The sequence below is a fragment of the Nicotiana sylvestris genome, chromosome 12 (assembly GCF_000393655.2).
Source record: "Nicotiana sylvestris chromosome 12, ASM39365v2, whole genome shotgun sequence".
NCBI lineage: Eukaryota > Viridiplantae > Streptophyta > Magnoliopsida > Solanales > Solanaceae > Nicotiana > Nicotiana sylvestris.
Genome location: NC_091068.1, coordinates 17837837 through 17856117, shown reverse-complemented (window position 1 = coordinate 17856117; position 18281 = coordinate 17837837). Strand labels below are relative to the sequence as shown.

Sequence of the window (18281 nt, the reverse complement as noted above, 5' to 3'; positions counted from 1 at the left end):
CATATAAACAACAACAGTATCATTATTCACCTTTATTACTCCTTGTTGTGGCGTACAACCCGATCCCACCAGTCCACCCTTATTACTCTTCAATATATCACCCTTATTCCTCCTATTGTGGCGCGCAACCCGATCCCACTTGTCCACCCTTATTACTCCTTGTTGCGGCGTGCAACCCGATCCCGCCAGACAATCACATTCACCCCTATTTCTCCTGTTGCGGCGTGCAACCCGATCCCAATATATATATATATATATATATATATATGCATAACAATACCAACCACAAGATAAAGACAAGTGTTTCAAAATCGGCTCAAATCCTCCACATCACCTATTCCTCAAACTAACACAATGGAATATCACTACAATTGTAAAATTTCACCAGTTTAACCATGCAGCGAGACCAACCTAGGTATACCATGAGGCACCAATAACCAACATAATCCAACAAGATAATAAAATGAAGCTAAGAAACAATTAATACTTCAATAGGATAATCAACAATTAACATGAAACAATTAGACATGAAGCATCGATAAGCAAGTAGCAAGTAAACAGGAAGGCAAAATATAGGGAAACGGGGCAAGGGAACATGTTAAACAAGTAATTTGGTGACGTATAAGTACTCGTCACCACACCTGTACGCCACACACATAATATCTCACATAGCAAGAAAGTCGGGGATCCCTAATCCCTCAAGTCAAGGTTAGACCAAACACTTACCTCAAACTAATGGGTATTTCAAAGCTCAGCCACCGCTTTACCTCTCGATTCCACCATCAATTCACTCGTATCTAGCCATAATTAACTTAATAATATCAATAAATTCTAAAGAAACCAATTCCAACGCATAACAAAGATTTCGCTACATATTTTCCAAAAAGTCAAAAATAGATCCCAGGCCCGCTTGGTCAAAACTCGAAGTTCGGACCAAAACTCGACCCATTCACCTTCGAGCCCGGATATGCAATTTGATTTGGAATTCGAGCTCAATTTGAGGTCTAATTCTCCAAATTTCGAAATTCCCAAACTTCACCCAAAACACCCAATTTTCCATGAAAATCTCTAGATTTTGTGATGAAAGATTGAAGGAAATGAGTAAGAAATCATTTACGTATGATTTGGATAAGAACATTTATTTGGAAAATCGCCTATGGAAGCTTAGGGTTTGAAAATTTGAGAAATGAGTTCAAAATCCCGTCTAAGTTGTGTTTTACACAGTTGCAGGTATCGCATTTGTGATCACAGGTTTGCAAATGTGAACTCGCAAATGCGACCAATACTTCGCGAATGCGAAGCTTGGCCTGACTTGTTGCCTTCGCAAATGTGAACATTTGTTCGCAAATGCGGCCACTACTCAAGTCGCAATTGCGACAATGAACTTCGCAAATGTGAATGTCCCTCTCCCTGCCCTCTAATTGCAAATGCGATGGAACTCCAGACTTCACAATCGCGAAGTCTGCAGATCTGCAACACACCAGCAAATTCCTTAAGTCTCAAAACGCTCTGTAGCCTATCCAAAACTCACCCGAGCCCTTGGGGCTCCAAACGAAACATGCACACAAGTCTTAAAACATCATATGAACTTGCTCGCGTGATCAAATCGCCAAAATAACATCTGGAACTATGAATTCAACGCCAAAACTCATGAAATTCACAAAGTAGTTCAAAATTTCTATTTTCTCAACCTAGGGTGCGAATTACATCAAATCTCTTTCGTTTTTTACCAAATTTCATAGATAAAGTCTAAATACCATAACAGACTTGTACTGAGCTCCGGAACCAAAATACGGGCCCGGTACCAACAAGATCAAATCTTATTAAATTTTCAAAAACCATTATATTTTTAGTTAAATAATTTTCTTCAAAAATTCATTTCTCGGGCTAGGGACCTCGAAATTCGATTTCGGGTACACGCCCAAGTCCTATATTTTACTACGGACCCCTCGGGATCGTCGAGATACGGGTCCGGGAGTCAACTAAAGTCATCTTTTTAGGCCAAAAATTATTATTTCTTAAATTTCCCACACAAAAGCTTTCGGGTATCGCGCCTGGACTACGCACACAAACCGAGGAGAGATAAAAGAAGGTTTTCAAGGCCTTAGAATACAAAAACAAATTCTAAAATAAAAGACGACCTTTTGGGTCACCACATTTTTGATATGGCATATGGAGCCGCTTCTTCCCTGTATGATTGTTCCACAAACCTACCGGTGTCTCCTTTTGGTAATAATTTGGGAGCACCTAGTATTTTTTCTACTCAAACCTGGTGCTCTTTTATTTTTTTTCTTGAGTTCATTGTTCTCGTTTTCCATTTATTCCATTCTTTTTAGCACGGCATCAAGGATGCTATCACCTGCACTGTCAGTAATCCTGTGAGTGTTACCTGAAGTCGTAGGGTTCGGTTGGTCGTCTTGTTCATTCCTGCGCTGTGCTGCATAGACTCTCATGGTTTCTGTGGTTTACTGATCACACTGACTGGAGTGTCAGTCAACCATGCTTCGAGGAGCTTTTTTACAGCGGGTGGTGCCCCTTCTCCCGTGGACGTAGAGGATTCTTTCCCATTTGGTCTAGTTGTGTTGCAGAAAGGTGTATGAGACTTTCCTCGTTTGGGGGAGGCCGTGGGAGTCACTTCCTCCTCTTGGGTGTCATACCCTTCGTTGATGGCACTCATGAAGTTAAGCGGGACATTGTCCGTCGTTTTCACTCCACTTCCTTGGTTACCTGTCATGGAGTTTTTTTTGTATACACAGAGAAAACGGATAATCTTTTGTGGTTTGTTAGATTAGCAAGTCACGTGAGTTATCGATCCAATAGAAACTAAAAACTTGACTGCAAAATCCTCACAGATGCCGCCAAACTGTATGAACTGAAATTTAGATCTAGGTTTATATAATTAGATTTGTATTGTAAAAGGAATCTTAGTCAATATTAATATCCAAAGGATAGACCAAGTGCATTTATGAAAAAAAATATATCGCGTGTTGTTGGATATCAATTCATAATAACAATAATAGTGTAATGAATGACTTAAGAATACGAAAGAGGGCAATAAGTAATAGTAAATGGTATTCAAGTAAATAAATGAGTAGGAGTCGCCCGACAAAGGTGAGATTCCCATAATTCCTCTAACAATGATAGATAATAATAAGCCTTTGAATATTCCTATCCTTCTTGGATCGGGGAAGAAACGATAGATAAATATGTAAAAGGTAAAATTTGTTTGTATATAATAAAGAGAATCTTCAGATAATGTCAATATGTTGTTCTTTACAAAAAATATTCAATCCTCTTCTATAAGGTACATGGGTCACAAAACCCTAGGTAGTACATTTGGGAGGAATGTTCACTGGAATATTCTCTAGAGAATAGTAATCTTCGAACTAGAGGTTGCTGCTAAAAGAAAAGGAGTGCTCGTCCTCGTCCTCGTCTTCTTTGGAGTCACTTCGACCTCGTCGACGACCCGTTATCTTCTCGTGATGTCGATCCTTTGAGGTTAGATTATTGTAATCTTTTGATGACACGTGGCAGCCTCTGAAGGCTTCCTTCATGTTGACTTGGTCAACATGTAACATGATGTTTTTCGCCCATACACCCATCATATTCTTCCCAAGTAAAACTTCTTAAACTTATTCATCATCCAAATATAGTTGGTATATTATATTATTTATGAGGAATGTAGTCTAAACCTTAAGCAAAGAACTTTATACAAATAAATTTTTTGCTCTAAGAGGTTTTAAGGGGCCGCTTAAGGGAGGTTACTAAAGCTTTTGCTTTAGGCTTTCAAAATTTTGAGGCCCCAAAAATTTTTAATAGTAAATTTAATGATTTTATTTTCGCTAAGACAATATTAAAATTTGTAGAAACAGGAAAAAATACAAAAATTTTATTAAAAAAAACAAAGGAAGAGTATCTAATTTTTAACAATAGAAATATTTTAGAATATTGAATTAAATTACACAAATTTTTATGTTAGTAAATAAAGTTTATACAATAACATTCAAGATAATGTATTATAAATACACTTCTAACATCTTATTAACTTGAATTAAGTCTTACCATTATAAATAAAATAAAATTACCATGTCAAGTTAACTGCTTTATTTCTTTTAAGGATATACAAGTATGGGGACAACAGACAAACACTAACATTTTGCATATTTGTGTGTGTATTAAAATTTGATTATTACAAAAGTTTAAGGCCCTTTATTAAAATTTAACTTTAGGCCATTAATTTTAGCAGCCTTAGAAGATATTATGCTATTCTCTTTAGAAGCTTGAATTTTTGTGATTTTTGTTATGAAAGTTATGTGTTACCTCTCAAGTGTCGCACATTTTATGTTTCGAATGTGTCATGACCCAAACTAATTAGGGTCACGTGAGAGGCACGTGCTTACTCTCATATATAGTATAAAACCGTAACAACTAACATGTAAGGGGGTATTATCTTTTGGTAAATATTCAGTACCTCTTCTTCCTCTTTTCTCTCTCTCTCTATGTAACTATGTTTCCCTCTCGTCTACTTCTCATCTCTCCTTCCTCTTCTTTTCTCATTCCTCTTTTTTCTTTTTCTTCTCCTTAATTCTTCTTATCCATTGAAATAGGTAGTTCAATTTAAAATTTTAAGTGTTGATTCCCAAGCTTGTAACCGATTGTACAAATTCGTTTGATCAATAAAACTTTTCAATTTAGTTTTAAGTCGTGAGTACATTACAAATGGTATCAGAGCCATATCTTGGCACCTTTGGGAGTTCTACAGCCATGGACTGTGTTTGGGGAATTTTCAAGGACAATTCAATCAGCTAGTGTTCGGATGGAGGCAAACTTTAATAATTTGAATAGGAAATTGGATAAACTGAAATGACAACTGAACAAAATCTTGGAATTAATTTAAAAGATAAAAGAAGTGCTTGTCATGTTCTTAAATAAGATAAAGAAAGTATAAGAAAGGATGTAGAAGGTGCGACAGTGGAATCTGGTGACATAGAGGTCTCATCAAGTGAAGGGTTCTTGAGAAAATCACCGGAGATGGATGTGCCTAATGAACTATGGTAGAATCATTGAAGCTTGAAGATGCCTCTGTCAAAAAATTCACATGACTGGAAATTAATAAAAATGGATTAATGTTCGATTTAAGATAACTAAACAAAAATAAATTAATTACTTTTCTCTCTCTTAGGGGATGCTATAAAATATAATAATGGCGTAAGTGTTTGTTTTTGTGCTTTCAACAATCTTGGGTTGTGCATACTTTACGCATAAACCATAACAACCAAACTGCCAATTTTCGAACCATTTAATATCAACAAACTTTATTCTTATAAATTCTTTCCCTCCCAAATTCCTCTTTTCCTTTTTTTTTCCCTTTCCTTTCCTTCCTTCTTTTTTCCTCCAAATCTTCAGTTTCTTTCCTCTATCAATTATCAGCTATTTTAATAATGAAGGCTTTCGCTCATTTTCTTTAATAAAAAAGAAGAAGGTGAATTTCCTCCTCTCCCCCCCCCCCCCCGGTTTGGATAATCTTTTATCAATTTGTATAGTTTTCTTTGATGATTTCAAGAAATATATGATATTAGCAATGGCGAAACCAAACTTTTCTTTAAGATTATTCAAAAAAAAAATATATATATATATATATATTTGGCATGCATATGAAGTATACGTTATTATATACATAATTCATTTTTTTGACAAATGGTGATCAATTGATGACCCTTCTATCTATGTGGTTCCCCACTGTCTATTGGTTATAATTAAAATTAATAGTTGAAGAAAGGAGAAATAATAATTTTTTGGCGGACAAATTAAAGTGCATGAAAAAATTGTATTTTCTTTCGGAAATTTATTATGAACTGAATGATTTACTCGTCTTTTGTTGAATTTAATAACATTTAGATTTATATGATTAAGTTTTTTGGAGAATTGTTATTTGAACATGTTAGATAGGTTAAACTTTTGTAGTTTAAAATTGACCATTTGTCTTGTGATTATTACAACTTATACAAAGGAGAAGTAAAACTTGAAATCCAATTAATTAGTCCAAATTGTAAATCTTAGGCTTGTTAAGTATTAACCTGTTTGTACATTTTGCAACAATTGCAGGTTCAAGATCTTGTCAAGAACTTAGAGGCAAAGGAATGGCAACAAGGACAAGGGACATTGCCCCTATAGTAAAGGGTAAAAGAAGCACCAACACATCTAAAACAAAGTCTCTTGTCCACACACATAATGCCATTATTCCAACTGCCTCAAATAAGAACATAATACCTAGCTATCTCAAATCCAAACCAGCTTCATCAAGTTATCCCAACATTCACCATAAACAAACTCCAAATCATAAAATATCGATCGATAAGCCTCCTTCTAGTCTTGATAATGTTCATGGCAAGAATGCAGCCTCGACGAGTGATGCCAATATTCACAATAAAGACACCCTAGCTCGTAGATCGTTGGATTATAAGGCTGCCCTATCTTCTAATCTTGATAATACTCGAGGCAAGAAGCTAGTAGCCTCATCATCAAGTGTTCCTCCCAACATTCATAATGCACAAACTCTAGCTCGAAGAAGGTTATCGTTGGATCATAGACCTTCCTTATCTTCTAGTCTTGATAATACTCGAGGCAAGAAGCTACCCTCATCAAGTAGTGATCCCAACATTCATAGTAAACAAAGTCCAGCTCGAAGAAGATTATCGTTCGATCATAGGCCTCCCCCACATTCTGTTCTTGATAATAGTCCTCAAGGTAAGAAGCTAACCCCATCAAGTAGTGATCCCAACATTCACAATAAACAAACTATAGCTCGAAGAAGATCCTTCGATCATAAGCCTCCCTTGTCTTCTCCCCTGCTAAAAAACAGAACAATATCCCCTAATCCAAGGGAAAGAATTCTCAAACCATCCTTGTCATTATCAAGTAAAATTTCCACTTCTCAAAAACCCCTTATGAATAAATTGTCCAAATCACCTCATACTAGTACTAAGGATGTTATTGGGAAAAAACATAATCCTGGCCTCTATGCTAGGGCAGTGAAGCAAGATAGTCCTGCTGGTTTAACATCAAAAACATTTATAACATCTAATTTGCCAGATATAGTTGAGCATATTGGATGTAAGGGTGAAGAATTAGAGCAAGAGGAACACCAAGAGGCAGTAAATATTGAAAGTAATTTAGTCATTGATGAAGATCATGAAGAGCTTAATGACAATATAAACATAGAAGAATACCTCAAGGCTGCTGAATCCTCATTATATGTTGTGGAAAATCAGGAAATCATTAAAATGGAAGTACAAGAAGAGAAACTACTAGTTGAAGAAACAAGAATCAACAACCATAAAGAAGTAGAAGAAATCAAGAATGAGCCTAGTAAACTTGATGTTGAAGAGATAGAAGAACAAGAAAGTGTGATAAAAGCAGTTAATGAGAATCAAGAAAAGAAAGAGGAGGTTCAAGAAAGTGAAGTATTATTAAAAGCATTGGATAATTGTCAACAAGAGAAAGTAGAAGGAGAAGAGAATGAGGAAAAAGAATTGGATTTGAATAATCAAGAAGAGAAAGAGGAAAGTGAAGGAAGAAACAAACGAAAAGAAGAGAATAAAGTTACAACTATGGGATTTGCAAAGCCTTATCTTCATTTGGTGAAAGGGAATAAGAAGGAAAGTGTAGTATCTAATGATGTGATTGAAGAGACTGCAAATAAACTTAGAGAGCAAAGGAAGAATAGAGTGAAAGCATTGGCTAGTGCTTTTGAAACTGTCATTTCCTTACAAGATTCAAGGTAAGTACATATACTTGTGTTGTTGTGTGTAAGGACCATTCATTATTGTAACTTATATGCTTATAATTCCCCCAAACAAGTGGATATTGTAACAAAAAAATTGCTTTTTTTTTTTGGAGAAATAAAAAGAATTCATACATTATGCGAAAAAGTGGGACATTGTTATTTTCCATTTCTAATATTTACCGTCATATATAACGATGACAAGATTGTTTAAATTTTCATATGGTAACTAGTCGAGCTCTGTTTGATCTCTCAAAGAAGAACCCGAATCAATTTCAGGTTATGATGTAGATTACATAATATATATGGTTTTTAATTTTTTTATCGCTCAATGAAGTTGATACAGAGGCATATTCAAGATATAGTATCAGAGGATTCATAATGATTTTATTCTATTTTGTATGTGCACGTGCATGTTCAATTGGATCCGCCATGTCCTGATACCATTGATTCCTTAAGAAACTTATAAGTCATAACAAAAGATATTAATGATTAAATTGATTTAGGTTATCAATTCCTCTTTTAATATTGTAGCATTAACCTATAAATACTACTCCGTCCACTTCAATTTAGTTATGTAGTTGGACTTGTCACAAAGTTCAAAAGAAAAAAAAAGACTTTTGAAATATGTACTAAAAGCTTAAGGGGCAAAATCTTAGTGAGACCATAATATTTGTGTGGCTATAAAAACTCCTCATTAAGGATGAAGAGGGTACAATGAAAAGTTTAAAGTTAAATTATTTTTAAATACAAAAATATGTCTTTTTTTTTAACGGACTAATAAGAAAAATGTGTCATCTAAATTGAAACAGATGGAGTAGTTAGCAGACTTACGGGTTTCTCTTTGCGGAAGCAAATCATCTGTAGCAACATGATTCGAATTACTGGTCATTGAGAATCCTCACAGGACGGATGAATCACCCTTGTTTTCACATATCTGTTATTATTGGTGAAGTCTTTAAGTACTAAGGTGGGACTTGAGGAACTATAGTAGTGAACATAAAATTGTTTTAGCTTAGAAATAAGAACCAAAGTTGACCATTTGGTGATATTAGTCAATCGAAAAATCATGTAAAGAATGATTTTTAGCAAAAATCATGTAAAGAAATTGATCTTGAGACAAACTCAAGGCAAGAATTGCCTTTAGACCACACAAAGAGACAACACCACGTTTTCTCAAGTAATATTCGGTAGATCAGCTTGTGACAAAGAAAATGAACCTTTCGCCTAACCCGACTCTAAATGTTAACTTATAGGATGAAAATTGTCCAAAGACCATATAAAGATACAAGGACTGATCATTCATTCGAATAATGTAGGACATTCTAACATGTAACGTGAGATCTTATTATTAATCCTAGGGGCAAAATATCACTTGGTATAGCTTTAAGCATGGTTTTGAAGTTACTAAACTTGGGTTCCAAGGACCAAACATTCACTTAGTCCAACTTCAGACAAGGAATTCGAAGGTTGGACATGGTCCATTGTCCCACAATAATAATATAGTAGTATAATTAAGCTATTAATCTTGGGCTCTAAGGACAAAGTTTTCACTTGGTCTAACTTCATAAAGGGGATTTAAAAAGGTTGAACCTAAGTCTACTTTCAGTCAATACATAATAGTGCATTAATATAATCATAAGCCAGAAAGAACACAGGTTTACTCGATCTAGAGAGAGTTGAATTCTTCTTTCTTTTCATTTCTTGGGTTAACCAAAGAGTAACAGTAATTCAGTACTAATAATGACAGTAATAATCATGAACATGACAATAACAAAGAATTTTTTTAATTAAATAGCAGTTTGTTCAATAAACTTAAGACCTTATATCAATATTTATTCTTTTGGCTGCAGAACTCATAAAGAAAGTGAAATTAAGCAAAATAAATAAATAACAAAAACTCTTAAACAGTCGATTACTTGCTAAACAAGAAATCTTCATGATCATGTGCAGTATCGAAGCTCCAAAGAAATTTGTCTTTCCAATCTAAGTTGTCTTCTAAAATTAGCAATAAACACCTCCGATCTTCGATCAATGTCATTTTTATCATCGTTATTCTCATTACTGACATTATCGCGAGCACCAGTACTTCTGATTCTTTGAATACAACGTATAGAAGGACCGTCATGTTGTTCAAATTCATCAATGTCGCGAATTACATCGTATAAGGAGCTGCTCTTCCACTTCTTGAATAACCTTATAGGATGCTTCCTTCGAAAACTAAGGATTTTTGAAGTTAATTTCCATTTATGCAAGTTAGAACTAAGTAGAAATGTTATCTTCTTGGCTGCATTTTTCATGAGTGTCTTTAATAATGACCAATTTTGTGTTTTCATGGCTAAGTTTGAGATGTTGTGTGTTAATGTGGGAAGGTAAGGGTGTCTTATATAGAAAGAGCTGAAAATTGTGAGAGAAGTTACACGGTTTGGCCAGACAAAGACAATAAAGAAAAGCTAAAATGTTATTCACACCATATATATATACTTGAACCTTAATTTGATCTTGCTATTTGGCACTAAAACTGTTTCTTTCTCGGTTGTCAATGACTCAAGCTAATACTCCCTCCGATCTATAATAAATAAGGATGGCAATGGGGCGAGGCGGGGTGGGGCGGGACGGGGCAGGTTAAACAATTTTAAAAAATTTTAAAGTGGGGTGGGGTGGGGCGGGTTGCGGGTTTCAATGCGGGTTTTAATGCGGGACAACGTTGAATTTTATCTTTTTTGAAACAAAGCAATCATTTTAACTAAAATTTCACATTCTTCTTCATTGGCACGAATACTATTTTGATTTATAATTAACCAATTTGCATAAAGTCTCACCAAAATGATATTACATAAGTAAAGATATCGTATTAGTAATAGGAAATGATAGTAACCCATTTATTTTGGAAGATCAACGTAATACCCTCTCAGTTTTATGTTTATGTGATTCTATTAAACTCTCCATTTTATAAAATAATAAAATGTCAAACTAGTTTGTTTTAGAAAAAATTAAAGAAAAAAGAAAAAATAGTGGGGCAGGGCACGAAAACTGAAAAAATAACTATGGGGGGTGGGGGGTTGAAATTTTTGTGTGTTTTGCCAAACCCGCCCCGCACCCGCCCCATTGTCATTCCTAACAATAAGTGACCAATTTGCTTTTTTATTTTGGCTGCAAAATAAATATCCATTTATATAATCAAGAAAAAATTTAATTTATTTTGCCAAAATAACCCTTATGTACGTATCCCTAAAAAGTCATTTACTCCTATCATTTGAGAAGAGAAGTAAGTGTTACTCCCTCCGTTCCAATTTATGTGAACTTGTTTGACTGGGCACAAAGTTTAAGAAAAAAAGGAAGACTTTTAGAATTTGTGGTCCTAAACAAGTCAAAAAGGGGCTCGTAGTATTTGTGAGGTTATAAAAGCTTTTCATTAAGGGTAGAATTGTAAGTTTAAGTTAAATTGTTTCCAAATTTAGAAATGGGTCATTCTTTTTGGAACGGACCAAAAAAGAAATAGGTTCACATAAACTAGAACGGAAGGAGCACTATAACTATGCTGTAATATTTAATTAAGGGTTGTTTAGTCACACTAACTATTTTTGTCTAGAATTTAGTATTTTTTCAATGGGTGTGCCCGATGAAAATTGATCACTTATTGTGGATAGGTGATTACTAATTGTGGGTGCATGTTATTTAATAAAAAATTTAATTGTTGAGGAGGGTGCATGTTCATTAATTATGCAAACAAAAAAAGGGCCAAATATGCCCTTCAACTATGACAAATTGAGCAGATATGCCTATTTCGTTAATAGGTAGGCTCATCCATGCCCTTACCGTCCATTACGTCCTTAATTTACTTTTCTAAATCAGCCAATTAACTTACTTTTTTGATTAATAAGCAAATTAGCACCAGATTGCAACACATGTCGTAATCTGGTATACACTTACCCGATTACAACTCCACTGACCCGAACCCCATTTCTCTTTCTTCTTCCCCTCCATTTTTTTTCTTTTTCTTCTTCCTTCTCCCTCCATTCGTCCAAAGAAGTTCAAGTGGAACCGTCAGGGCATATGTGGACCTTTCTGTTTATTATATAATTGAAATCTCCTTATATACATGCTTGATTCTTTTTCATGGGTCAAATGCAAGGCGGAGCCAGAATTTAAAGTTTATGGGTTCGGGATTCTAGTTCATTTATGTTATTAGGTTCTAAATTAACAATTTATACATATTTAATGATTTTTTTAAGACAAATACAGGTTTTGGACCAAAGTTACTGATTTGGCCGAACCCGCAAGTCCTATGCTAGCTCCGCACCTGGTCAAATGCTAAAAAAGTTATTTGATAATAGCCGGTGATGAAACTTGAACCAAGATCTAGTTGCTCTGTACCAAATTAAGAAAATAGACCTCAGCTTAACTCAAATCCAAAAGATAGCTCTTTTGAGATTGAGTTAAATATTTATTTTCTTTACGTGGTATCAAAACTAGACTCTTGATTAATTCAATATTGTACAGTGTCTTATGTTATCGAAGCTCCAATTAACCAGGCTGGATGTACCCATATGGACCATTGTGTTATGTTATTCACGTTCCAATTAATCAAGGTGGACGTTCTGCTCTTTGCTTTGAAATGGGAAGATTCTTAGTAAATAAACTCATTAATTAATTATATTTGCTAATATGTTGTGGAGCAATTTCCTACAAAGTACAATGTAACTGCTGTAACTTCGTTTCTTTTCTGTTTAGACTTAGCCGGTACATCATTGTAACAAAAACGCTGATTTGTTTATATTTGCACAAATAAGAGTAACGGATACAGGAATTATACAAATTAAGTTAATATATTTTTTAATGATAAATTAAATATAAATATGATTTTTGTATTAACTGTATAAACAATAATTAAGTAAAATAAAATTACACGCTTGGAAACAATTATGTAAAATAGAATTAAGTTAACTAAATAGGAAAAGAAACACACATAATTAAATCAAGAATTTAGCATTCCAATACTAGCATTAAGTGTTACACCAAACCATATGAACTTATCATAGTTAAGTGATTTAGTACAGTAAAATTATATATTAATTAATCATGGTTAAAGAATACAAGTCTATACGACAACAGTCATGCATCTATTGATTTGGTGTAAACTCATAAGATTTTACCATTCTTTAGTAAACATACATCATGCATCTATGTGAATTCTTTTTTCTTTTCATTTCTTGGGTTAACCAAAGAGAAACAGTAATTCGTACTTATAATAACAGTAATCATGATCATGACAATAACAAAGAAATTTTTTAATTATATAGCAGTTTGTTCAATAAACATAAAACCTACATTTATATCATCAATATTTATTCTTTTGGCTGAAGAACTCATAAAAAAGTGAAATTAAACAAAAATAAATAAATAACAACTTATATTCTCCAAAAATTCTTAAATAGTCGATTACTTGCTCAACAAGAAATCTTCCTGATCATGTACTGTATCGAAGCTCCAAAGAAATCTGTCTTTCCAATCTAAGTTGTCTTCTAAAATTAGCAATAAACAGCTCCGATCTTCGATCAATGTCATTTTCATCATCGTTATAATCATTACTGACATAATCCCGAGCACCAGTGCTTCTTATTCTTTGAATACAATGTATAGAAGGACCGTCTTGTTGTTCAAATTCATCAATTTCGCGAATTCCATCGTATAAGGAGCTGCTCTTACACTTATTGAATAATCTTATCGGATGCTTCCTTCGAAAGCTAAGGATTTTTGAAGTTAATTTCCATTTATGCATGTTAGATCTAAGTAGAAATGTTATCTTCTTGGCTGCATTGTTCATGAGTGTCTTTAATAGTGACCAATTTTCTGTTTTCATGGCTAAGTTTGAGAGTTGGATATTGTATGTTAATGTAAGAAGGGAAGGTAAGGGGTCTCTTATATAGAGAAGAGTTGAAAATTGTGAGAGAAGTTACTCGGTTTGGCCAGAAAAAGACATGTAAGAGAGCCAAAAGTACTGTACATACACACACTTGAACCTTGGTTTGATCTTTAGTCTACTGGTCCCTAAAACTGTTTGGTTTTCTGATTTCAATGACTCAAACTAATATTCAGAGTCTTATCTAAAAGTTTAGACCGTCAGAGAGAGTATAACTCTTTCCGTTTAGTTTCAAAAGAATGAATCTTTTACAATCAAACAAGATTTTGTTTGATCATATTTTTTGCAAATAATTTTTAAATATTTTAAATTATTAAATATTGTGACTTATAGTAATTTTTGTGTAATTTCTAAATATATAAATTTTATTTCACAAAATTTAAAGAATCTATGTCTGAATTCACATCGAAATTAGTTAGTTTAACCTTCGTACTCCAAAAAGCTTCAAACAAATTAAAACAGACGAAGTAATTAAAACACTCTCTCACATGCCTGCTTGATTTTTTTCATGGGCAAAGCACAGAAATTTCTTTTTTATAATAGGTGGCAATAAGACTTGGATCAGGACCGCTACTAGTTTTACTTCATGTTAAGAAAATAAAGTGTAGCCTTTATTCAACCTCAGCTATCTTTTAAAATTGATTTAGGACTGTGAGCACGTGATTTTTGTTTCCACGACAATTACTCCAAGAGAAATCGAAAAATGAAACAAATTGTCTTTGTGTACAATTTTTAGAATTTGCGTGGCATTTTTTGATAGTTATTTGTAGTTTTTGTCTGTGATTGTTTATTTTATTAATTAAAAAGAAATACAAAAAATATATGTTGCATGTAAATTTAGGACCTTATTCTACTATTAGGAATTAATTAAATCGTTATTTGGTTTTTAAATGAATGAAAATCACAAAAATATTATTTTTGGTAATTTTGTCATTTTATTATTTAATGGTTTGATTTTGTTTAATTGAGTTTTGATCTTATGTGAGTCAATTAATGTCTTTTTAATATAATTGTAGTTTTGCAACTTATTTTAGGATTTTTGGTAGATTTAGTATTTATTTTTTTTAAAATGAACCCGAAGGCCCTTTTATTAAAAACCAAAAAGGGGATGTACATGATCAGGCCCAAAAGTGGCCTGATCCAAATAAATCAAGTGGAAATAGAAACAACAAGAAAGAAAAATTTGAAAATTGTGGTAGATTTAGTATTTAGAAAGGGAATTAAAAGAAGAAAAGAAATGAGTTAAAATTGGACAAATCGGAATTGGGCCATTTAAATTGGACCCAAAATCAGGCCCAAAACACTGTTTTTGCCCGGTCCAGATCGGCCAATCTCAGAGACGTCCAAACGGCGTCGTTTTGATCATACTTGATCTGGGTCGTTGATCTCAGATTGATCAACGGCCAAGATCACGTCTCCATACCCACGCCTTAACCCGACCCGTCTCTGGGCCCCGCCGGTCTCACTTAACCCATACGGCGTCGTTTCCATTAAGTTGATCAATCCAGGCCATTGATTTTGAATGATCTAACGGCCAAGATCAAATTTTCCCCTAACTATATAACCCCAATCCCTTACCCCCACGCCCCCTAAGCCAGACCTCCCTCCCTCATCCTCGTCTCTCAGAGACTGAACCAAACACCCCATGAAACCCTAACGCCGCCACCTTACCCCATCGCTTGAAACCCGGCGGCATCGACGTCGTCGGTCACCAGATTAACACCCCTAAACCATCTGACCACCCCCGTTCAAAATATGTTACTCCCTTGTCTCGAATCATCCCCCACCGTCTCGAATCTTCGTTTGAAGATTCGATCGGAACCCTGAAACCACCCCAATTAACACCACACCACCACTAGGTTTCCCTCACCCCTAAACCATCAACAGATTCCCTCGGATCCCGTTGGATCTCCTCGAATCTTCGATCAAAATCTCCCTTCCAAGCCTTAGCTGTCCCCTTAACCCCAGACTAACACCCAATAATCCCCTTTACCTCCTCGTCCTTGACCCCTAGCCAAATTGGTTCGAACATGAGTAAAATCTGTCGAATGACGGATCTAGGGTTTTTAACAGTTCAAGACGTGTCAAAGTTTCAAGGTCGATTGGTTTCTGTTCAGTATTGTAGGCCTATTTCTCACGAAATAGACGTATAATACTGATTAGGACTCAAGTTCGAAAGAACATACTGTTTGAAATCTGAGAAAAGAACAGTAAGTTCTCCTTAATTCCTTTTGTTGCCTTCTATAGTTTTGTTTGTCTGTTTTAAATTGTATCTTTGTCTTGATTTGTTTCTTGTCTTTGGTTCAGTACTTCTCTTCTTCTCATCAGACCGTTTATTGGGTCCAGTTCCTCTGATTGTTTGTTGACATGTTGTAAATTGTTTGGTCAATTTATTGGCTCGTTATGTGTAAGTCAGTTTAACCTGATAGTTAGTTTTTATCCTGGATTTGGTTTCATAGTCCATTTCAGTATGTTTTTTTTGTGGTTTTGTTTAAATGATGTATGGCATTGGTTCAGTTTGTCCCCTATATGTGATGTGTGTTTTCTTTGTTCTTTGATATTCATCAATCTTCGTTGAGTTCAGTATATTCGCAGGATTTCTTTCACTCTATTTCAGCTTAATTTGGAATTATAAATCAATCATTCCCATAATGTGCAGTTGGTGATTTGGAAGTTTGACCTGGATAGTTTGTTAGGCTTGTGTTCTGATTCATGATAATGTTGTTATTGGGTTTTCTGTTAAGCATCGATGCATTTTGATTTCAGTTTCAGTTTCAGTTTCAATGTTATGCTAAGCTCTTTTGTTTGTTAATGTTGATTTTGTTTTGAAGTTTCAATTTAGATTTTAGGTGTTTGAATTGGTTATAGCTACAATTAATATAGATTTCAGAGTTTAGTTTGACTTGATATAGAATTACTGGCTCTGTTTATTCATTTGAGATTTTGGACAGTATGTGCATTGTAGTCCTTTAATGAATTAAAGTTAACTTGACAGCATGTGCTGTCAGGACATATTCATGCTACCCATACTTGTTTAGTTTAATAAAAGGGAAATCATTTTAATAATGAAAAGAGGGTTGTCAGGGGAATCTCATGGAGAATACTTTTCTTTTGAGTTTTGAGTGGAAAAACAGAGGGGAGCACATGGGGAGAAAGTCAGTTTTCTAATGGACTAAGTGCTCCAAGAGCTAAAGGGGGAGGTCTGTGTTGATATATATAGAGAGGAGGAGACTGAAGTGAGGCGGGTTTTTGAGAGAGCAAAAGAAAAAAACACTGCTTGATTGTTTTCTCTTCTTTGAATTTGTTTTCAATCTCCCATTGGGAGTTTAGCTCCTATATCTCTTTTGAAAGACCAGAACATAGTTTCTTTTGTTTTCGAATGAGAAACCCTGTCCAGTACTAGAAGTTTGGAGTCATTGGACTCATTCGAACCTTAGTAGGGAGTCATTCTATTTGTTTCTGTTTCATTTGAGTTTGTTTTGTGGGTGCTAGATTCATTTTGTTGAGCATATTGGTTTGTTTGGAGTCATCTCTGCAACCTTATTTGGTTCTTGAAACCATTCTGAAATTTGGTTTGGCTCGCCTCTGCTGCTTGGAATTTCTGTCATTGATCTCGATTGATTCAGAGTATTCTGTTGGGGTCATACTTCGATTTCCTAGGATTTCACTGTGTTGCTGAACCTGTTGTCGCTATACTACTGTTGCTTCTACTGATCTTCATCTTCTTTCCTTGTTTTCCAATATCAGGTACACAACTGATCCACTGGTTCAATGTAAGCTGAAATTTGAAGCATGAATGAAAAATGAAGAGTTGAAGTTGTTTTGAATATCTTTTAGTTGTATATTGAACACTAAGCGGTATACATATAATAGTTCATGTCTTCTACTAAAATCATGTAGGTATGGGCTATGTATAACTGAACAATGTTTTGTAGTAGTTTAGTTGTAAACTTCCTCCCTTGTGCGCTTAGTTAAAAATGGGTTGATGTTGTAGAAAACATGTTATGTTGTTTCAGTATTATTTGTTAAATAGTATATCTCAAAAAAAAATGTGTTAGGCCTCTTAGACTATTTCTAAAATACTTAATAGTTACCTCATGGAACAAAAAGCTTGTTTTGAAACTTACAGGAACATTGTTTAATTAGATAGCACGGGTTCACATTTCAGCCCCTTTGTAAATATCAAACATATATAAAATAAGTCAACTAGGCCCAATTGGAATAAGGATGGCCCAGGCCCAGTTTCACGCCATGCACATTAGGCCTGGGCCCATAATTGTCAAACGGACTGCTCTTACTGCGTTCATTTTAGATTTAACGAATCATGTTTGAAACTTAACTATAATAACTCGTAAGTATGTAAATAAAGTAGGACCTTTTCTTCATTTATTTTAGAGACAAACGAAATAGAAAACATAGTCATTATAGAACGACCTTTAAAAATAAAATGAGGTGCGCCTCGCCAAATAAATTACAAATCGTGGGGCCCTCAATAAACAGATACAATAATTGGTTAGACTTCGGAGTTGGCCGTTTAGCGAATTTTCACGGCCTCTTCCTAAAATAACAATACGT

General features: G+C 34.5%; 1 protein-coding gene and 1 long non-coding RNA gene across 2 annotated transcripts; both read left to right on the top strand.

Annotated features, from left to right (window-relative positions):
* Positions 1 to 5356: 5356 nt before the first annotated feature.
* On the top strand, positions 5357 to 6345 carry LOC104239374 (uncharacterized). Its single transcript, XR_011404352.1, has 2 exons — positions 5357 to 5482; positions 6106 to 6345. It is a non-coding gene; the product is annotated as an uncharacterized lncRNA (long non-coding RNA).
* Positions 6346 to 6947: 602 nt separating this feature from the next.
* LOC138868185 (uncharacterized) lies at positions 6948 to 17502 on the top strand. The gene is made up of 3 exons (XM_070163365.1): positions 6948 to 7780; positions 17199 to 17333; positions 17454 to 17502. Exons 1-3 carry the CDS (start codon positions 6948 to 6950, stop codon positions 17500 to 17502), a joined length of 1017 nt encoding a protein of 338 aa, XP_070019466.1.
* The last annotated feature ends 779 nt before the right edge of the window (positions 17503 to 18281 follow it).